The 23,645-nt window shown below is 45.0% G+C and overlaps 1 protein-coding gene across 2 annotated transcripts in view; it reads right to left on the reverse strand.

Annotated features, from left to right (window-relative positions):
• plekha6 (pleckstrin homology domain containing, family A member 6) overlaps window positions 1-23,645 on the reverse strand; it is a 351,674-nt gene that overhangs the window by 43,220 nt on the left and 284,809 nt on the right. For both annotated transcript variants that reach the window (XM_070859220.1, XM_070859221.1), the window contains 2 exons: window positions 20,668-20,751; window positions 490-555 (listed from right to left, as the gene is read on the reverse strand). In XM_070859220.1, the coding sequence (XP_070715321.1) occupies window positions 490-555; window positions 20,668-20,751 (150 nt within the window). The remainder of the gene's footprint in view (window positions 1-489; window positions 556-20,667; window positions 20,752-23,645) is intronic.

The raw sequence follows: 23,645 nt of genomic DNA on the forward strand, positions 1-23,645 counted from the left end.
AGAGGTGCAGTCTTTCGCATGAGACGTTAAACTGATGCCCTGTCTGTTCTCTCAAGTGGACATAAAAGATCCCATGGCACTACTTCGAAGAAGAGCAGGGGAGTTATCCCCAGTGTCCTGGCCACTATTTACCCCTCAATCAACATAACAAAAACAGATTATCTGGTCATTATCACATTGCTGTTTGTGGGAGCTTGCTTGTGCACAAATTGGCTGCTGCATTTCCCACATTACAAAGTGACTACACTCCAAAAGTACTTCATTGGCTGTAAAGCGCTTTGGGCCGTCCGCTGGTCATGAAAAGCACTCGATAAATGCAAGTCTGTCTTTCTTTTTCTTGCTCCGAAGTGGCAGGTTGCTTCCAACAGATTTAAATATTCTAAAACAAGGCTGAGATCCCACAGAGTGAGTATTCCTGATAAGCCCCTTGCTGCCGGGTCATTTCAGAGTTCAGCATCGTAGGAGACAGGTTAAATGTTTAAAACTTACATCAATCTCCAATTCATCGACCTTGTAATGCTGCAGGGGGTCCTGGTATCTCTCCTGATATGGAACCTGCAAACATCAGCAATAGTTAAGGGCTCTGACCTTGCTGTGTGACGCACACCTGTCAGAATCTTTAATGCACAGAGTCAACTTACTGCTGCCAATTTGCTTTTTTTTGCTCTTTATTGCTGCTGCCTCGCTCCTCCCCGCTTTAATTGTTGGACCCAAATGGCCAAGAAAGAAAGCAAGCCAAGCCCCCACTGTTGTGCTCTGTAGTCTTAACAGGATCTTCAATTGGCCACAATCCACGGTTAGACCAGGGAAGCAAATTGGGAACGATCGAGATCAGGACGAACTGGCTACACTTCCTGTGCCCGATGCTTGTGAAGGGGGCCAAATGGTCTGTACCGGGTTGACACCGGCCAATATTTATCTCTCAATCAACATAACAAAAAACAACAGATTATCTGGTCATTATCACATCGCTGTTTGTGGGAGCTCGCTGTGCCCAAGTTGGCTGCCGCGTTTCCCACATCACGACAGTGACTACACTCCAAAAGTACTTCGTTGGCTGTAAAGCGCTTTGAGACGTCCGGTGGTCGTGAAAGGCGCTATATAAATGCCAAGTCTTGGTTTTCCTTGTGTGCACTGGGAGCAGGAGGGACACGCCAGCACATCGTGCAAGCCCCGAGGTCAGTCGGCACCAAACTGGAGAGTTAAGAACTTTGGATTAAAACTTTCACAGGGAGGAGTCGCCGCGAGGTAGGGAATGAGGCCAGCCTCTGAGTGAGATATTAATCGGGAGTGGTGTCATAGTCTTAAAAGCGGCAGCATCAAATTACTGGGGAGATGTAAGTCAAGTCCCTTCCAGGAAGAGGCTCCCCTTAAAAAGCCAGCAGTGGCACTATTCCGTTGGAGCAGTCTCTTGCGTCGGTCTGTGCTACACCAGCCATTGTATCGGCAGCTATTCAAATGTTGCATTTTAATCATTAAACTATGTAGCAGTGCACACCATTGACAACCTGTTGCTGTGTCCTGCTCTGTGTCTGACAGGTCTGTGACCGGACATTATTAAAGTCTGGTTTTAAGTCCCTTCTCTTCATTCTCAAAGCTTTCCTGACCTCGTCCCACCTCCAGCTGTACTCTCCCACATTTACTCTCCTCTTCCACTCCTGGTCCAGTCCTCATCCCTCACACTCCTGGTCTACTCCTCATCCCTCACACTCCTGGTCTACTCCTCATCCCTCACACTCCTGGTCTACTCCTCATCCCTCACACTCCTGGTCTACTCCTCATCCCTCACACTCCTGGTCTACTCCTCATCCCTCACACTCCTGGTCTACTCCTCATCCCTCACACTCCTGGTCTACTCCTCATCCCTCACACTCCTGGTCTACTCCTCATCCCTCACACTCCTGGTCTACTCCTCATCCCTCACACTCCTGGTCTACTCCTCATCCCTCACACTCCTGGTCTACTCCTCATCCCTCACACTCCTGGTCTACTCCTCATCCCTCACACTCCTGGTCTACTCCTCATCCCTCACACTCCTGGTCTACTCCTCATCCCTCACACTCCTGGTCTACTCCTCATCCCTCACACTCCTGGTCTACTCCTCATCCCTCACACTCCTGGTCTACTCCTCATCCCTCACACTCCTGGTCTACTCCTCATCCCTCACACTCCTGGTCTACTCCTCATCCCTCACACTCCTGGTCTACTCCTCATCCCTCACACTCCTGGTCTACTCCTCATCCCTCACACTCCTGGTCTACTCCTCATCCCTCACACTCCTGGTCTACTCCTCATCCCTCACACTCCTGGTCTACTCCTCATCCCTCACACTCCTGGTCTACTCCTCATCCCTCACACTCCTGGTCTACTCCTCATCTCTCACACTCCTGGTCTACTCCTCATCCCCCACTCCCGGTCCACTAGCAACCACTGGTTCATCCCACAAGCCCTAGCCTCAGGAACCCCCTCCCAAATCCCCCTACCTTGGCTCCTCCCAACGTGCCTTCAAAAACTTCCTTAAAACTGTCCTCTTTAACCATACTTTCAGCTCCTCTCCAACGCTTTTACCCTGCTTTATCCTTTTTTCTACCTCTCGCTCATTCCTGCTCATAATGCAGCCTATTTTCAGCTCTGTAAAACTCCTTAGGATATCTCTGTGTGTGCAAGGAGCACTATAGACGTGCAAATCATTGCCATGGTAACATGGCCTATTAAATTGCCTGATAGTAATTTAGCCCAGAGTCAGTTAGGCGTGACGACATCACTGTAATTTTACATTTGGATTGTTGGACTTATTTTCTCCCTTTTGCAAACCTCTTCCACCCCCCCCGCCCCCACCATCAATTCATCAATTCTTCACAGATGAAGCCCCTTATATAAGGCCCTAAATAATTAGCTAATATATTAAATATGCTACTTCGTCGGGGTCATCATACAATGGATATAGTCTGAATCCCTGACATTCTGCACTCCCCAGAGAACAATCTCAGGTATATTTAGGTCTTGCATTTTACACGTGTTGCACATGGTCTCCCCCGCTAACAAAGGCCTGACATAAACAGCCTCACTACAAAACACCTCTCACTACCGCAAAACAGCCCCGAACATGCAAGAGTTCACTTCCAGTGTGGAGCCTCCCTCAGTGGGAGAAACTATCAAGGAATCAGATGTGGAGATCAGCGCCCTCAATTTCTGACACTCCCAGGTTTTTTGGCCATTCACATCGACAGTGATATATTGGACACACCGTGAATCATGCGCACTGACCTTTCTGTTTATTCATTCTTGGCATGTAGGCACCGCTGGCAAGGTCAGCATTTATTGCCTATCCCTAACTACCCTCGAGATCCCTCCCTCCCCAGCTGACTCACCAACCTTCATGCTGGGAGTCTTGCATTTTTCCGAACACCATATTATATATTGCTGGTTTTCACATTAGTTGAAAACCCATATAAACACCTTCCCATGTCGACAGTTACATTAAGGTTATATAAAGCTCTGGTTGGATCCCTTTTAGAGAACTGCGTTTATTTCTGGGTACCGCAGCCCAGAAAGGATATATTGGTCTTGGAAGGAGAGCAGTGCAGATTCACCAGAATGATACCGGGGCTAAAAGGGTTAAATTATGAGGACAGGTTGCACAGACTAGGCTTGTATTCCCCGGAGTACAGAAGATAAAGGGGTGATCTAATTGAACTGTTTAAGAACTAGGGTTCACAGTCTAAGGATAAGGGGTAAGCCATTTAGGACCAAGATGAGGAGAAACTTCTTCACTCAGAGAATTGTGAACCTGCGGAATTCTCTACCACAGAAAGTTGTTGAGTCCAGTTCATTAGATATATTCAAAAGGGAGTTAGATGTGGCCCTTAGAGCTAAAGGGATCAAGGGGTATGGAGAGAAATCAGGAAAGGGGTACTGAGGTTGCATGATCAGCCATGATCTTATTGAATGCTGGTGCAGGCTTGAAGGGCCGAATGGCCTACTCCTGCACCTATTTTCTATATTTCTATGTTTCTATGAAAAGAGTTAATAGAATAGATAGGGAGAAACTATTTCCTCTGGTCGGGGGCATCCAGAATAAGGGGGCATAACCTTAAAATTGGAGCTGGGCTGTTCAGGGGTGATGCAAGGAAGCACTTCTGCACACAAAGGGTGATGGAAAACTGAAACTTCCTCTGCCGAAAAGCTGTTGAGGCTGGGGGTCAATTGAAAATTGAGATCAATAGATTTTTGTTAGGCGAGGGTGTTAAAAGTTACGGAACGTAGGCAGGTAGATGGGAGTTAAAATACAGATCAGCCGTGAACTAATTAAATGGCGGAATGAGTTCTTAATGATATGTCCAATTTGAGGGCTCTAGGCAGAGTTCTCTACCATTCTGTGAACTAATTTGGTAACATATCGATTATCATCTGTCTAACACAGATCTGGGTAAAAAGCACAATCATGTGGTCAAGTTCCTATAAGGAAGAATGCCTCTTTCTTGTCTTCGTGAGAATAGGATTCGCAATATGGCCAATCTCCCGTTTAGCTTTTTTTTATTGTTGATATCAGAATAATCTGATTCAAATGACCAAACACTGAATATTCATTTATGACCAAATGAAGTCTGAGGTAGCTCTGGTTTACGATCTTGTAACCAAATAACTGCACAGCCGCTGATGAAACACCTCTAGAGCTGTTATAGATCTGCATAACTGATGCAGTTCAGCTATACAGTTAGTTTTCAATACTATCCACCTGATAAATATATCAGGTGGGAGACAGAAAGCAGGAATCTATAGACCAGTTATTATCATTGGGAAAATGCTGGAGTCCATTATTAAGGAAGAGAGCAGGACATTTAGAAAATTATAATAATCAAGCAGTCAGCATGGTTTTACGAAAGGGAAATCATGTTTGACAAATTTGCTGAGTTCTTTGAGGATGTAACGAGCAGGGTGGATAAAGGGGAACTAGTAGATGTCGTGTATTTGGATTTCCAGAAGGCATAAGGTGCCATATATAGGGTTACTGCACAAGATAAAAGCTCACAGGGTTGGGGGTAATATATTAGTATGGATAGATGATTGGCTAACTAACAGAAAACAGAGAGTCAGGATAAATGGGTCATTTTCAGGTTGGCAAACTGTAACTAGTGGGGTGCCATAGGGATCAGTGTTGGGGCCTCAACTATTTACAATCTATATTAATGATCTGGATGAAGGGACCGAGTATAATGTAGCCAAATTAGCTGATAATACAAAGACAGGTGGGAAAACAAGTTGTGAGGAGGACAAAAAGAATCTGCAAAGGTATATCGACAGGTTAAATGAGTGGGCAAAAATTTGGCAGATGGAGTATAATGTGGGAAAATGTGAGGTTATCCACTTTGGTAGGAAAAATAAAAAAACAAATACCTGTGATCATTTAAATGGAGAGTGTTTACAAAATGCTGTGGTACAGAAGGATCTAGGGATCCTTGTACATGAAACACAAAATTTAGTATGCAGGTACAGCAAGTAATTAGAAATGCAAATTGAATGTTGGCCTTTAGTGCAAGGGGGATAGAGTATAAAAGTAGGGAAGACCTGCTATAACTACAGGGTATTGGTGAGACCAAACCTGGAGTATTGTGTACAGTTTTGGTCTCCTTATTTAAGGAAGGGTATACTTGCATTGGAGACTATTCAGAGAAGGTTCACAAGGTTGATTCCGGAGATCAAGGGGTTGTCACATGAAGAAAGGTTGAGCAGGTTGGGCCTGTACTCATTGGAGATTATAAGAATAAGAGGTGATCTTACTGAAATGTATAAGATTATGAGGGGGCTTGACAGGGTAGATGCAGAGAGGATGTTTCCCCTCGTGGGGGAATCTAGAACTAGAGGGCATAGTTTCAGAATAAGGGGTTGGAGATGTGGAGGAATTTCTTCCCTCAGATGGTTGTGAATCTGTGAAATTCTCTATCTCAGAGAGCTGTGGAGGCTGGGTCATTGAATATATTTAAGGTGGAGATAGACAGATTTTTGAACAGTAAGGGAGTGAAGGGTTATGGGGATTGGGCAGGGAAGTGGAACTGAGGTCAAGATCAGATTAAATGACCTTATTAAATGGCAGAGCAGGCTCGAGGGGCCAGGTGGCCTACTCCTGCTCCTATTTCTTATGTTCTTATATACCTTATCCAAGCTTAGAATCCCAATAGCTCAAAAGCCTTCCTTTTCACTTCTGTTATATAGAATTGCAAAGGGCCAGCCCCCTTTCATTCATTCCAAATGCTGCTGTATAGAATTCCAATGAACCAATCTCCTGTTCATTCACTACAACTGTGACTATGTAGAATTTTAGTGAGCCAAATGCACTCTTAACCACTCCCATTGGATGGAATTGCAAAAGGCAAACTCCTTCTCATCCACTCCCACTATACAGAATTTTAAATGGAACAAACCCCTTCTTATTTACTCCAGCTGCTACTATATGGCATTCCAGTGTGCCAAACATCTCGTTCACTGCCATTGGGGGATCAAGGGGTATGGCGAGAAGGTAGGAATGGGGTACTGAAGTTGCATGTTCAGCCATGAACTCATTGAATGGCGGTGCAGGCTAGAAGGGCCGAATGGCCTACTCCTGCACCTATTTTCTATGTTTCTATGTTTCTATTGTGTGAATCCTAATGAACCAGACCCCTTCTCATTCACAGGCACAAAATACTGCGCATGCTGGAAATCTGAAATAAAAACAGAAAATGCTGGAAATACTCAGCAGTTCAGGCAGCATCACATTTGTGGAGAGAGAAACAGAGTTAATGTTTCAGGTCGATGACCTTTGGCTGGGGGAGTCTAGAACTGAGGATCACAGTGTCATTCAGGGGTCAGCCATTTAGGACTGAGATGAACAGAAATGCCTTCACTCAGAGGGTGGTGAATCTTTGGAATTCTCCACCCAAGAGGGTTGTGGATACTCAGTCATTGAGTATATTCAAGGCGGGGAGCGCTCGAATTTTGAATACCTTGGTCATCGACCTGAAACGTTAACTCTGTTTCTCTCTCCACAGATGCTGCCTGACCTGCTGAGTACTTTCAGCATTTGCCCTCTCATTCACCGCCGTTGTGTGGAATCCGAATCGATCAGCTCGCTTCCAATTCACATTTAGTTAGTTAGAGTTCCAATATGTAATGTATGCACCTGTGAGTATGCTCACAGATTTGTAGAGGTGTTGGGACTGGAGTGCATCATCACCCCCTCGGGAACAGAATTTTAATTTAATTTGGAAAAGTTCCCAGTTAATTTGAGGGTTCTAGTGCCCTTACAAAAAGATTTAACATTTAGTTTAAAATAGTTGTAGAGCTGTTGAGCTGGGAGTAGCTTAGCCAGTCACGTGATGTTCACAAGACTCAATAAAACCCCGGCCAGTGGGATTCAGCAGATCCACAATGAGGCAGGTGGTTGTGAACCTGGAGAATGAGATGGTAATGTCATCATCATAGGCAGTCCTTCGGAATCGAGGAAGACTTGTTTCCACTCCCAAAGTGAGTTCTTTGGTGGCTGAACAGTCCAACACGAGAGCCACAGACCCTGTCACAGGTGGGACAGATATTCGTTGGGGGAAGAGAGGGGGGCTGTGGGACTGATTTACCACACGCTCTTTCCGCTGCTTGGGCCTGGTAATGCGCAGTGTGATTGTTAAACATTTTGATAATAAACCAACTAGTTCTTAATAGCAAAGTGTTTTGCCGTGAATTCTTAAGCAAAGAACCTACAAAGCAAATACATTACGCAATGGATCTCCTTCTCATTCACTGCAACTATGTCGAATTCCGATAGATCACATGCTCTCTCATCCTCTCCTCGCTGTCGGTACATAAAACTGCAGTGGAACAAACTCCTTCTCATTCACCATGTAGAATTCTCCACCCAGATGCACTGATTCAATGAAAAGGAATGATAATTACTCTGCTATTACTCATAAACTACACTGCTTACCTCAAGCATGTACAGTACATGTCTTTGTTCAGTGTTTTCTGCCATGTTCCCTTAAATGTGGTTGTCAAGTGTACAAGTAAATAGCCCGTGGACTAAAAGTCATCAATTAATCCCAAAGCAAGTGCAAAATGACTTGGGAAGATCAGAAAGCCTTAATCATAATGAGCCGATTTAAGCAGATTCTAAAACTGTCCATCTGTCAATCTATGCAAATTACACAATTACCTAGGTAGCTAGTCTCTAGAAATTAAACCTAATCGGTGACTTCCGTTTAACCCCAGGTTCTACAGAGGCAAGTAATCTTCCATTCACCGTACGCTCATTCCTAGAGACTGAATATTAATTAAAGGGATGATAGGATAAAGCTGATTCCAGATATTGCTATTATACAGGCGCCTGGTTTCAATACACAGCGAATATGAAAATTAGAAGGTAATGTTGTTTCAGTTACCAAACCCGGCACCAAACTGGAGGAGGATTTAGTGCATCACTCCTACCAATTACAATTCTTCTTAAATACCGGCAATAAAGCTGTAAATTAACAAAAAAAAACTTTGAAGGAACCTTAAAAAATCATTTGTGATGAAGCACTCCAGTCCCTCCGGTGCCCACCTGCCGCGGAAGGCCTCGAGCATGTCAGTGGGCACCGCGTGCTCCACCTCCAGGGACACTCGGGCGCGAGCGTAGCCGCGGAGGAGAGGGCAAGCAGTCGGGCTGAATGGCCCCCTCGAACGCCTGCTGCCTGGATCGGTTTCCGACTGAGTACATCTCCTCTGCGCCTCCATCTACCACAAGTCTGAGACAAGCCACCTTGTATAGTCTTGTCTTCCATTGCAGTTTTTTTTAAATAAAAGAGTTCTTTAACTACACAAAAATATACATATACATATATATATATATATATACATATACACACATACATATATACACATACGCGTGCGGGGATTCGTATCTTACATGCATAATTCTTGAACTCGTGGTTTGAACAATACATTACACATGTTACACAGGTTAAGTTGTGTGTACCAAGCAGTGCGTTATAGATAGGAATCTGTGGGAAACACAGGGAAAAACTGGTCAATGAGCCACATATTATGCAGGAGAGGCTGTGTGTTCTGAGCTTATGTACAGTTCACCAGTACCATAATTGAAGGTTCTATACGGAAGGGACTGCAATGGTTCCAACAGTTCTAAAAATTCGATTAGAAAAATATATTCCCCTCTTTTCCTCCCCAACTGGACGAGCGAAACCCCCGATCCCCAGGACAGAGTGTGAGCCACGGTCGAGACCAACATTGGGAACCTGCAATTTGGGAAATCAATGCTCCACTGTTACCACCAAGCTTTATTGAGACTGGGCGAAGGGAGTCTTCACCTTTGAGAATGCAGCTCTCCAAACCTCCCCTCGATTGGCTGTCTGCGTTCCCGTGGCTCATAATAGAATAGAATCATAGAATAGTACGGCACAGAAGGAGGCCATTCGCCCATTGAGTCTGCACCCGCTCGTTTGTCGAGTGATCCAGTTCGTCCCACTCCCCTGCTCTTTTTCCATATTCCCGCAATTTTTACTCCTTCAAGTGTGTATCCAATTCCCTTTTGAAGGCTACTATTGAATCTGTATCCACCACCCTGTCAGGCAGCGCAGTCCAAATCCTAACCACTCGTTGCGTAAAAATGTTTTTCCTCGTGTCGCCTTTGGTTCTTCTGCCAATCGCCTTAAATCTGTGTCCTCTGGTTATCGACCCTTCAGCCATTGGAAACTGTTTCTTTTATTATTTACTCTGAACCCTTCATGATTTTAAACATCTCTATGCAATCTCCACTTAGCCTTCTCTGCTCCACGGAGAACAACCCCAGTTTCTCCATTCTAGCGACGTAATTGTAGTCCCTTATCCCTGGAACCATTCACGCAAATCAGTGTCAGCTGTGGCTCAGTGGGTAGCACTCTCTCGCCTCCGACTCAGAAAGTTGTGGGTTCAAGTCCCACTCCAGGGACTTGAGCATGAAAATCTAGGCTGACGCCCCCAGTGCAGTACTGAGGGAGTGCTGCACTGTTTGAGGTACCGTCTTTCCGATGATATGTTAAACCGAGGCCCCCCCCCCCCCGCCTCCCCCTCAGGTGGATGTAAAAGATCCCACGGCACTATTTCGAAAAAGTGCGAGGGAGTTATTCCTGGCGTCCTGGCCAATATTTATTCCTCAATCAAAAAAAACTGATTATCTGGTCATTATCACATTGCTGTTTGTGGGAGCTTGCTGTGCATAAATTGGCTGCTGCATTTCCCACATTACAACAGTGACTACACTCCAAAAGTACTGCATTGGCTGTAAGGCACTTTGATGTGTCCAATGGTCGTGAAAGGCGCTATATAAATGCAAGTCTTTCTTTTAAATCTCTTCCGTACCCTCTCCAAAGCTTTCATGTCCTTGGTAAAAATGCAACTTCCTAATTCCACTTTATAGCACGTTAGTTCCAAAGCAGGGAATCTCGAAGCGGGTCATGTACTTAGTGATCCAACCCTTTAGCTCGCAGGCTACTGGATGGTTTTGCAGTTTTGAAGCAAGTATCCCCCACCCAACTGAACAAAAGAGTCACATTGAGCTGCTCAGGCGTTTTTAACCCATCATCCTTTGCACTCAAAATGGCTGCCCACAAAACAATGATTGAGGTTCGAAGCAATTAATTGTATCGAAAGTGAGGGTTGTTCCTCTTCGAGCAGAGGTTAAGGGGTGATTTAATAGAGATGTTCAAAATCATGAAGGGTTTTGACAGAGGAAATAAGGTGAAACTGTTTCCAGTGGCAGAAGGGTCAGTAACCAGAGGACACAGATTGAAGGTCATTGGCAAAAAAATACACAGAGAGACGAGGAGGAATTTTTTTTTTTTTTTTTGATCTGGAATGTGCTGCCTGAAAGGGTGGTGGAAACAGGTTCAATAACTCTCAAAAAGAAACGGGTTAAACACTTGAAGGGGAAAATATTTGTAGGGTTATGGGGAAAGAACAGGAGAGCGGGACGAATTGGATCGCTCTCTCAAAGAGCCGTCACAAACACGATGGACCAAATGGCCTCCTTTTCTGCCCTGTACGATTCTATTCTTCGAGACATTTCTGAGATGTAATAAGGTAATATGTAAATGCAAGTTTTTTATTTTGGTTATTATTGATTGAGAATTGCAGAAAGTTGCTCACATTAAGGGACAAATATACATCCTTTTTGCGGTGATCTTGAGCCAGACACCAGGCAATGAGCGGATTTGGAGCTACAAAATCGATGGTGCTGAGTCAGAACTCAGTCAGTGAATGAAAACGTGCTACTTTATGAGCCCAAGTTCTACTAAGTAATAGTCTTACAGCGTCTGGAATTGGAAAAACCGAAGTAAATCAATGGGGAAGAAGGTGGTTTAGTTCACCACTCAAACAAACGGTGCAGCATTGACAAAGCAGCAGCATTTCACGAATTCCAATAGTCTTATCGAATGTGTCAGCTGATTTCACAGCTGTGGGTGAGTCACTTTTAACACACATCTTCTTGTGAACATATAGCAAAAACTTCACTTCACAAATGTGTTGGACATGCAGCATATTTACTGCAGTGACACGTACCAAAATATCCTGCAGCATGCGCATTCAACATGAACTGTGTCCCCGCAGCACTGAAATGGAGATCCGTGTTTAGTATTAGGGACAGCAGCTGCAGGTTGTGACAGTAAACTATTGATCCAGAGATTACCGAGTCAGTCAGTGTACGCCCAAAGCCACTCTGTAAATAACCCCATTATAGACTACGGGCAGTATGTCTAACAATTTGTACCCTGAAGCTAAGCTTTTGTTGAGAAAATGGCCAATTTCAGCGCATGAGCATTCGCCGAATTCGTACGGTCAAGCTGGATTGGGCCCGGGTCTGTTGACCTCGTTCGTGATCTTAGCTACTAATTAAAGGCCAATTAAATACTACTTTCCGAAACAGAACGTTGCTTCAGCTAATCATTACATCGAATTTCGATATGTGTGCACGCTAGGTCAGTGCAGCAGAGCAGGTCTCCAGTCATCTTGGTTAACCCTCGTCACTGGACCATGACCTAGCTCTGTCAAGCCCGTCCGGTGGCTGATGTGCAACGATCACCACACGTTAAAAAAAAAATCCACGCACAGGCATCTTCCACCCCCTCAATTGGAGTTCAGGACTGGAACATTGGGGTCCTTTATCGAAACATCTGTGAACTCGTGGAAGCAAGTCATCCTCGTTCGAGGGACTGCCTATGATGACATCGAAGTTACAGCACAGAAACTGGCCATTCGGCCCAACTGGTCTATGCTGGTATTTACGCTCAACACAAGCCTCCTGCAACCCTACTTTTTGATCTCCGTACCTAAGGAAGGATATACTTGCCTCAGAGAGGGTGCAACGAAGATTCACTAGATTGATTCCTGGGATGCAAGGGTTGTCCTATGTGGAGAGATTGAGTTAAATGGGCCTATACTCTCTGGAGTTTAGAATAATGGGAGGTGATCACATTGACACATACAAGATTCTGAGGGGGATTGACAGGGTAGATGCTGCTCCCCTGGCTGGAGAGTCTAGAACTAGAGGGTCAGGATAAGAGGCTGGCCATTTAGGACCGAGATGAGGAGACATTTCTTCACTCAGAGGGTTGTGAATCTTTGAAATTGTCTAGCCCAGAAGGCTGTGGATGCTGAGTCGTTAACTATATCCAAGGCTGGGATCGATAGATTTTTGGAATCTATGGGAATCAAGGGGTATGGAGATCGGGCAGGAAAGTGGAGTTGAGGTCTAAGATTAGCCATGATCTTATTGAATGGCGGAGCAGGCTCGAGGGGCCGCAGGCCTACTTCTGCTCTATTTATGTTTTTATGTACTTCACCTCAACTGATCAACTTATCTGTTTCTTTCTCCCCCTTGTGGTTATCTAGCTTCCCCTTAAATGCATCGATGCAATTTGCCTGAATTACTCCCTGTGGCAACGAGTTCCACATTCCCATCACCCCCTGGGTAAAGAAGTTTCTCCTCCTATTGAATCAATGAGTGACTATCTTACACTTATGGCCCCTAGATTTAGACTTCTCCACAAGTGGAAACATCACTAGAATTTAGAAGAGAAAGAGGGGATCTCATAGAAACATATAAAATTCTGATGGGATTGGACAGGTTAGATTCAGGAAGAATGTTCCCGATGTTGGAGAAGTCCAGAACCAGAGGTCACACAGTCTAAGGATAAGGGATAAGCCATGTAGGACCGAGATGAGGAGAAACTTCTTCACTCAGAGAATTGTGAACCTGTGGAATTCTGTACCGCAGAAAGTTGTTGAGGCCAGTTCGTTTGATATATTCAAAAGGTTAGTTAGATGTGGCCCTTATGCCTAAAGGAATCAAAGGGTATGGAGAGAAAGCAGGAATGGGGTACTGAAGTTGCATGAACAGCCATGATCATATTGAATGGTGGTGCAGGCTCGAAGGGCCGAATGGCCTACTCCTGCACCTATGTTCTGTATGTCTATGTTTCTTCTCTACGTCTACCCTATCAAGCCCCTTGCATAAATTTAAAGACCTCGATCAGATTACTGATATCAGCTGTGGCTCAGTGGGTAGCCTCTGGTTGAGAGTTCAAGTCCCACTGCAGGCTGACACACCCAGTGCAGTACTGAGGGAGCGCTGCACTGTCGGAGGTGCCGTCTTTCGGATGAGACGATAAACCGAGGCCCCGTCTGCTCTCTCAGGTTGATGTAAAAGATCCCGTGGCACTATTTCGAAGAAGAGCAGGGGAGTTATCTCCGGTGTCCTAGCCAGTATTTATCCCTCAATCAAAAAAACAGAATATCTGGTCATTATCACACTGCTGTGTGTGGGAGCTTGCTGTGCGCAAGTTGGCTGCCACGTTTCCCACATTACAACAGTGACTACACTCCAAAAGCACTTCATTGGCTGCAAAGCACTTTCAGACGTCCAGTGGTCATGAAAGGCGCTATATAAATGCAAGTCCTTTTTTCTTAGCCCTCAGCTTTCTCGAGAAACGAGGCTCAGCCTGTGCAGTCTACGCTGACAGTTAGAACCTCAGGCGCGCACAGTCTCTGCACTCCATGTGAGGGGGTGTTGCCTTTAAATAGTCACAGCAGCAATCGTGGCAAATGAACCGGGTTCACAGGACAGGAAGCAGGGAATATGCAAAAACACGTTGGGTGACGTGTTCTGGACCGAGCATGTAAATAGAGGGGTGTTTTATCCCGTTCCATCGAATTACCTGCAGGATTTTTGGTACGGTTAATGCAAACTTATTTAATGACATTACAAGATCTTTAATGAGATCAATGCACTCCAGACAGTGCATTAACAGTGAAGACAGAAACTAATAAATACTCAAAGGAGAAGTATCAAGGTTTGCCACATTCTAGGAGACAGTGAGGCCCACGTTAATAAATGTCATTCCCGTTAGAATCATAGAAATTTACAGCACAGAAGCAGGCCATTTCGGCCCATCGTGTCCGCGCTGGCCGACAAAGATCTATCCAGCCTAATCCCACTTTCCAGCTCTTGGTCCATAAGCCTTGTAGGTTACGGCACTTCAAATGCATATCCAAGTACTTGTTAAAATGTGGTGAGGGTTTCTGCCTCTACCACCCTTTCAGGCAGTGAGTTCCAGACCCCCACCACTCTCTGGATGAAAGGATATCCCCTCAACTCTCCTCTAAGCCGCCTACCAATTACTTTTAAGTCTATGCCCCCTAGTTGTTGCCCCTTCTGCTAAGGGAAATAGGTCCGTCCTATCCACTCTATCTAGGCTCCTCATAATGTTATACACCTTAATAATGTCTCCCCTCAGCCTCCTCTGTTCCAAAGAAAACAACCCCAGCCTATTCCAATCTTTCCTCGTAGCTAAAATCCTCCAGTCGGCAACATCCTCGCAAATCTCCTCTGTACCCTCTCCAGTGCAGTCACATCTTTCCTGTAATATGGTGACCAGAACTGCATGTAGTACTCTAGCTGTGGCCTAACTAGTGTTTTATATAGTTCAAGCATAACCTCTCTGCTCTTGTATTTATTACCACACCTTCATCATTTAATGGTCAATTATTTAGATTCAAATGGGGCAAGCCTCCTGATGTGGCTACAACATACATTGGCTACAACGCTGCCCTTGTCTCTTACACTGTTCCAATTAAGCTCAACCTAAGCTCGAGGAACAGCATCTCACAGCCTTCTGCACTCGACATCGAGTTCAACAATTTCAGGCCATAACCTCTGCACCTATTTGTTTTCCTATGGCAGCTATTGATGATTCTGCCATTCCCATTTACACCCTATCTAGACCCATCTTTTGTTTCTTTACTTGTCCCATTACCATCTCCCTTCACCTCACACCATCATCTCTTCTGTCTCTTGATCTGTCCTGCCTTCCACCCAATCACAGGCCTTCCCTTTTGTTCTTTCCTCCCCTCCCCTTCACTTGCTTAAACATCTGTTGTGTCTCTTAACTTTTTCCAGTTCTGAGGAAGGGTCATCGAATTGAAACGTTAACTCTGTTTCTCTCTCCACAGATACTGCTCGACCTGCTGAGTGTTTCCAGCAATATCGGTTTTAATTATTGGCCACAACATAGTCCCTTGGAGCATGCCCTGTCATGTGCACACTTAGTTCAATCTATAACTGTGCACTTAATCATACAAGTTGCTGTTGTATTGGTACCTTCCCATGGGGTACAGCGCGACGTATTGGCAGACTGACAGGCCTCAACATCAACATTCCCTCCATGGCTGCAACCACCTTTATGCCAGCTGATAATACAGGACTAACTACCCTGACAGGATAGATGCTTAGTGGTTATTTCCCCTGGCTGGAATGTCTAGAACTAGGGGGCATAGTCTCAGGATAAGGGGTTGGCCATTTAAGACCGAGATGAGGAGGAATTTCTTCACTCAATGGGTTGTGAATCTTTGGAATTCTCTGCCCCAGAGGGCTGTGGATGCTGAGTCTCTGAATATATTCAAGGCTGAGATCGATAGATTTTTGGAGTCTAGGGGAATAAAGGGGTATGGAGATTGGGCGGGAAAGTGGAGTTGAGGTCGATGATCAGCCATGGTCTTATTGAATGGTGGAGCAGGCTCGAGGGGTCATATGGCCTACTCCTGCTCCTATTTTTTATGTTTTATGTCTTAAATGGCTGGAGTTTTATTTCCCACATCCACGAGTAACAAGCTGGATGCCAACCCAGAATTCAGATCCAGGCGCTAGGGCTGGGGTTCGAACCCTCCACCTTCTGACTCCGAGACAGGAATGCTGTCATTGAGCCAAAGGCACGCTCCACCTCATATATGTATATGTAATTTTACCTAACAATCCCGGGGCTTATTTTATCCTTTACAATGTCAACCTGTTAATTATTGCTCTAAATGATTGAATTCAATGTCTCATTATTCAGTAATTATCGATGTGTTGCGTGTACACATGATAAAACACCTCATTGAGGCATTCCTAACCTGCCCCCTTGATTAGTTCCATCCAAACTGTTTCTATGCTATGGCATAGTTTGAGAAAACTTTGAATTTTTTTTTAAAAAGTCAGGCACGATGGGCCGAATGGCCTTCTTCTGTGCTATATCATTCTTTGATTCTATGATTTTGGTTTCCCCTGGCCTGAAAGAACCATCGACTTGAACTCTCTGCTCATGTAGTCCCCACTCAAGAGTTAGGCCAAACTCACAACCTTGTCACTTGACCTTTGACCAATGGGGAACAGACACCAGGACAGTTTAGCACATCGACTCCCACCTGCTGGTCCAAAAATTCTAGTTTCCTTTGCAACTGAAGGTCTAGAATTTCATCCTGTCACGTCACGGAGGTGGGGGGTGGGAAGGGGGGGGGGGGGGAAAGGAATCGCAGAGTTAGAGAACGCAGAACGAAAAAGGAAGCAAATAGTTAGTCAGCAGATGGTTAGAGTCTCTTCAAGGACCCCCCCTACAAACGGTGTTACCCCAGTCGGGATATGTTAAAGAAGCCAGACTTTTAAAAATAATTAATGCACGGGATGTGGGCGTCGCTGGCAAGGCCGGCATTTACTGCCCATCTCTAATTGCCCTTGAGAGGGAGCTGGTGAGCTGCCTTCTTGAACCGCTGCAGTCCGTCTTTGAAGCAGTTTTGTGCAACTGAGTGTCTTGCTGGGCCATTTCAGGGGGCAGTAAAGAATCAACCCCATTGGTGTGGGTCTGGAGTCACATATAGGCCCAGACCGGGTAAGGACGGCAGATTTCCTTCCCGGAAGGACATGAGTGAACCAGATGGGTTTTTAACGACAATCCGGTCGTTTCATAGTCACCATTGCTGGCTTTTTATTCCAGATTTATTACGAATTTAAATTCCCCAGCTGCCGTGTGGGATTTGAACTCGTGTCTCGAGATCATTCTGTATCCCAACTTCACGAGTTGGTGCTTTACAGATTGTTCCAAATGTGACTGTTATTGTTTTATCTCATAATACTCCCTGTGAAATGCCTCAGGACATTTCACTACATTAAAGACGCTATGTATATATAAGTTGTTGTTGTTGTTACATTTACTGCAAATATGAAGGACTGCAGAAATCTTTGGCAAGAAACCAAAACGATCACATTGTTAAAAAGAAAACTGACATGTAATGGAGAAAGGGACAGCTCCTGAACCATAAACAACCATCTCAGATACAGTAATATAACATGCAGAGCCTCGGTCAGAATGTGGACTGTCAAAGCGCAAGGTGGGAACTGTGCACAGGGCTGTGGTGCTGACCCGAGTAGATTCTATAATCGAACGCGAGAGAGTTGAGTAAAGCATGAGGATAAAGCTGAGCATGAGGTTCCACTCTGAATACAGCAGAGCAGAGAGAAACACCAGGAGCGTAGCTAATAACAAGGATGTAGTGTTTTTGCCTCTGCCCACAGCCCTGGCTCTTGCTGGGGTATGGTTCCATGGGTACTCATGCATGATGCCCCATCAATGGGCTCATTCTTCAGCTGCGAGTCTAGACACTGGATGGCAGCAGGCTATTCAACTGTGGACGCTCTCACGGTTGAGCCCAAACCTGTCCTCATTAGATGCACACACACACACACACACACACACACAGACATACATACACTCACTTTCTTGCTAACAGAAGTCAGTGGATAACCATGCCGAGTGGTCACCTTGGCTGATTTTTCTCACTCCCTCCAGGGACACAAGAGTTCAATTGTCGTGGCCCAACAATCGCCTTAGCTTAGATCATCTAACTCAGCACAGTAGAAAATCGAATCAGATTTTAGCTCCAGTCAACAGATTTCAAGGTCAGAACTGCAACCACTAATAATTCTCGTCATACAGCATGGAGGTCAGAAATAAATTTCAACTGCAGGGTAACTACTGCATGATAACATAACCATCAAGAACACAAAGGCGACTTGCACTCCCTCAAGATACACCCCAAACCTGCCCAAACACACCCAACCCTTCATGCACATATGACAAGTCGAAACTCAGTGCCTCTGAATAATTAGTGTTTGAGCTGCTATCGGAGAGATGTTCTTAAACTGCAACCTTCAGTTGCTAACACTGAGTTCCATAAAATACTGACTGCAGGGCGGGCTAAAGAAACCCAGTATAGTTTGAGCTTCCACTGTCAAACAGAGAGAAAAGGGCGGATTATTCAATCTTGATATTTAAATATAATAGGACTAATTGAATCTGATTTGTGTTACTGACTGTAGTCTGGATAACTCAATAATTGATCCATCTGATTGATCTGTCTTTCGGATGAGACATTAAACCCGTCTGCTCTCTCAGGTGGATGTAAAAGATCCCATGGCACTATTTTGAAGAAGAGCAGGGGAGTGATCCCCAGTGTCCTGGCCAATATTTATCCCTCAACCAACATCACTAAAAACAGATTATCTGGTCATTGCTGTTTGTGGGAGCTTGCTGTGTGCAAATTGGCCCCCGCGTTTCCTACGTTACAGCAGTGACTACACTCCAAAAGTACTTCATTGGCTGTAAAGCGCTTCGGGGCATCTTTCGGTCGTGAAAGGCGCTATATAAATGCAAGTCTTTCTTTTATTGGAACTTTCTGGGCACAAGCAGTTACGTAGTGGGCTGGGAGAAGAGAATTCCATTCGGTAAGTTTCTTAAAAAGGTGTGTTTGCATTTAATCCTTGCGCCCAATCGTGAATGTGCCAGCTCTTTGAGAAAAGCTATCCGATTATTTCAGGAGCGTGTTGGGTGTTCCCATTGCGCGTCGATCTGTGTCGTGCTGTCAGGTCCCACTGTGCAATGTGGAGACACAATTCCTGAGTAAGTGCAAACGTGAGGGATCAGCTTCCCAGGATTACTTTGCAGTGACTGGAGACTTTAATCCAATGGCAGATTTGGGGGAACCACAATGCCAGTGCTTCTCTGAACTAAGGGAATTGAGGGTTATGGGGAGCAGGCAGGGAAGTGGAGTTGAGGCCAAGATCAGATCAGCCATGATCTTATTAAATGGCGGAGCAGGCTCGAGTGCCTAAATGGTCGACTCCTGCTCCTATTTCTCATGTTCTTATGTATGTTCTATTCTTGGTGCCCTCCTATTCCTCATGTGTTTTCTCGCAGCACCATTATCGAAAGCATCCAGTTCCTATCATGTTAGCTGACAACAGTTCTCCCTCTCCATCACTACCCTCGACTAGAGGACAATCTCCGAGTTGTACCTCCACAGCACTACCCTCGACAGCACTCCATCTCCGCACTGTCGGAGAGTTTGTCCAACATCAAACCATGGAGTGTCCGGAACTTTCTGCAACTGACTGTTGGGTGGGGCGGGGGTGGAGAGTGGGAGGTGAAGGGGCAAAAGGGATGAGTTAGTAACTAGAATTGACTACAGGTATTCCAGAAAAGTAATAAACCACCCACTACCCCTGGGGTAGGCAGATGACAGGATGACCACGTTTCCAGGTCAGACATTTTTTTTAAATGAGGCAGCAAATTGAAAATTCAAAACGCTCAGTCAGTGCAACTGCTCATTGTCCCAAAGGAGGAAAAATCCCCATGATGCCTCATTGGTGGCAAATTCTCATTTTTCAGGACCTGGAAAATTGGGTCCTAAAATGAAACACCTGTGAACTCATCCCTTTTTGGCGTGGAAGCAAGTCATCCTCGCTTCGAGGGACCACCTAAGAGGCGAGGTGAGAATTACATACAATTTACGTAGAATGTACAGCACAGAAACAGGCCATTCGGCCCAACAGGCCCATGCCGGTGTTTATGCTCCACGCGAGCCTCCTCCTACCATTTGGGTTCCAGGATCTGGGGTTGCGAGCTAGGCCTAGTTGCCACGGTCCTTCAACTTAGAAACCTGGAGCCAAGAGCTGTCACCTCGAGCTGGGAATTCCCACCTTTTCCGCTGCCTGGAGGTGGGAATTAGCAATGGGAGCTGGAAGCCGTCACGTGCGAACTGCGAGTGGCGCGAGCAGGCGGGAAGCGGATGCAGGGCAGGCCATGAAATTATTGTCAGGAGGAAAGCGATATTTTCATGGCCAACCGTTGGTGAGACTGGGATTTAGCAAAGCAAGGGTATTCCAGGAGCTGCTGTTTCCTGAAGCAGGCACAATGGTCCCATGCGACCGCCCCTCCCTTGAAGACATAGCTTTGCTTATGAAGCCCTCCTTGCATGAATCCGGCTGAATGTGCATTGCGAGTGGTTTTTGGAACATACCATTCTGTCCTGCATCGAGTGGGAGGCGGTGAAGTGGTATGGGTGCAGTCCAGACGACCTCCTGTCTGCATGATAATCGTATTGCTAGAAATAAACAGCACAACTTGGATTAAAATCGGCACCGGCCATAACTGATTTATATTTATAGAGACTCCAATTTCCTTGGCAACACCCACCAAACAGGACTAACGTTAATCTTGTTCGACGACGCTCCTGTGAGGCTCCTTGGGATGTTTTACTACGTTAAGGACGCTATAGAAATGAAAGTTGTTGTTGTTAGCAATGCATCAAGATGCAAATAGAATTTTAATAAAACTATACAACACAGTTTCCAGATGATTTCATGATTCTTGGAGTTTCTTTAGTCCTTCTCTCTTTTTGCCTGTATGGTGTGATACAACAACAACTTGTATTTATATAGTGCCTTTAACACCTTAAGGCAGATTAAATTGTGGCTTTCAAAAGGGAATTGGATAAGTACCTGAAGGAAATAAATTTGCAGGGCTATGGGGAAAGGGCGGGGGAGTGGGACTAGTTGAGGTGCTCTTGCAGAGAGCCGGCACGGGCTCGACGGGCCGAATGGCCTCCTTCTGTGCTGTAACCATTCTCTGATTCTATACGAATGCAATATTGATCGCTATACCATTGGAGGTGCCATCCTTCGGATGAAACACTAGCCTAAGATCCCGTCTGCCCCTTTTCCAATGGATGGCATGGTGATATTTGAAGAGATTAAGAACTACTGGTGTCTTGACCAACATCCCTCCCTCAACCAACACCACCACCGAAAACAGACTAACTGGTCATTCACTGCGTTCCGATTTATGTCTCATTCAGTGGGCACAATCGCTGTTGTTTACCTCCATGATAATATTAAAAAACTGCACGTTGTAACTCATTGTGTGTGAAGTGCATTGGGAATTTTTGGAGAGATGTGATAAAGATTTTTATAATTGCAAATCATTTCTTCCTCAATAGGAGACCATTATCATCCATAAAATCATATTCTCGCCTCTCGCACCATCAGAATTGTCCCTATATAGCAATATTGGGCTTGCATGCAATATGGTTCAAGCATCATTATCCTTCAAAGGGTCACTTAGTATTTGTGAACCCTTTAAAGAAAATGTATGATCTATAGAAGATTTCTGCAAATAACCCATAAGGCAACATTACTTCATTTTTCTGTATTACATCAAAAGCAGCTTCAGCTTGTGTACAACTCAATACAACAATTATTTGGGGACAAAGAATTGCTTAACATAGTAATGTAGTTTGACTTCTAAAATCCAATGTCTCTGTATGAACCCAGAGCCTTATTCAAACCTCCTGCTCAATGCTAGTTGGGAGGGTAATTGAATGCTGACAGAGTTTGTGGGGGACAAAGAATATCAAGATTTTTCAGAAGATGAAAAGGCCATTTGCTCCAACAAACCCATCCCTTTTTAATTGCTGAACCTTCCCAACATATCCACTTTCCGTCGTGTCCCCATTCCCGTCATATAAGAAATAGGAGCAGGAGTCGGCCATTTGGCCCCTCGAGCCTGCTCCGCCATTCAATAAAATCGTGGCTGATCTGATCCTGGCCTCAACTCCAGTTCCCTGCCTGCTCCCCATAACCCTTCACTCCCTTATCGCTCAAAAATCTGTCTATCTCCACCTTAAATATATTCAATGACCCAGCCTCCACAGTTCTCTGGGGCAGACAATTCCACTAATTCATGACCCTCTGAGAGAAGAAATTCCTCCTCATCGCCATCTTATTCTGAAACTCTGCTTCCTAGTTCTAGTTTCCCTGACGAGGGGGAACATCCTCTCTGCATCTACCCTGTCAAGCCCCCTCAGAATCTTATATGTTTCAATAAGATCCCCATTCCCATTGTATCGCTTCCCATCGGATCCCCCTTCCCTCTCCAGAATTGCATCCCATCGTCTCAAACTCCATTATATCACTCGTTTCAATGTTCTTTCCTGCTAACTTGTTCTGCAACCTTTGCTTGAGATGCGCCTTGGGACATTTTTCTCTATATTAAAAGCATACCAATGGACGTGTTGGAAAAATTCCACCTAATTTCCCCTCCTTACTTTTAACTTCTTAATCTTTAACTTGCATTCACCGGTATTTGAACCCTCTGCTGCAGTGAACAACATGCCTGGACCAACTCTGTCGCTTCCCTTCTTAATCCGCAAAGGCTGAACTGAAATATCCAAATTTATTTAATTCTGTAACCTCAGCAGCCATCCAACTAGCAACCTTCTCTGTGCCTCTCTAGTCCACATCCAGGTTCCAAGAGGACAGATGCTGCTAAATTCTTAACCCCTTTAGCCTTCTCTAAAAATCAACAGATAACTACTTCGATATTTGAATTATCTATTTGAATTGAAATTGTGCAAAATGCTGTCACCAATAACTCAGAGGGTAGCACTCTCGCCTGAATCAGAAGGTTGTGGGTTCAAGTGCCGCTCCGGAGACTTGAGACTTGTGCAGTACTGAGGGAGTGCTGCACTGTCGGAGGTGCCGACTTTCGGATGTGAAACCGATGTGCTCTCTCAGGTGGATGTAAAAGAGCCCACAGCACTATTTCGAAGAAGAGCAGGGGAGTTATCCCAATGTCTTGGCTAATATTTATCCCTCATCTAACAGCACTACAAACAGATTATCTGGTCATTACCAAGTTGCTGTTTATGGGAGCTTGCTGTGGGCAAATTGGCTGCCGCGTTTCCTACATTACAATAGTGAGTACAATTCAAAAGTACTGCAGTGGCTGCAAAGTGCTGAGGCCGTGAAAGACGCTATATAAATGCAAGTCTTTCTTTGAAAAACCTCGTGTGCTTTTTTAGTAAAATTGATTATTTCAAATTACTGAATAACTTAAACATTGAGAAAAAAAAAATTGATAGCAGAAGACATGGAATGTACAGGACAAAAACAGGCCATTCGGCCCAACTCGCCTATGCTGGTCTTTATGCTCCACACT

This window comes from Pristiophorus japonicus, chromosome 17 (assembly GCF_044704955.1).
Source record: "Pristiophorus japonicus isolate sPriJap1 chromosome 17, sPriJap1.hap1, whole genome shotgun sequence".
Taxonomy (NCBI): Eukaryota; Metazoa; Chordata; class Chondrichthyes; family Pristiophoridae; genus Pristiophorus; species Pristiophorus japonicus.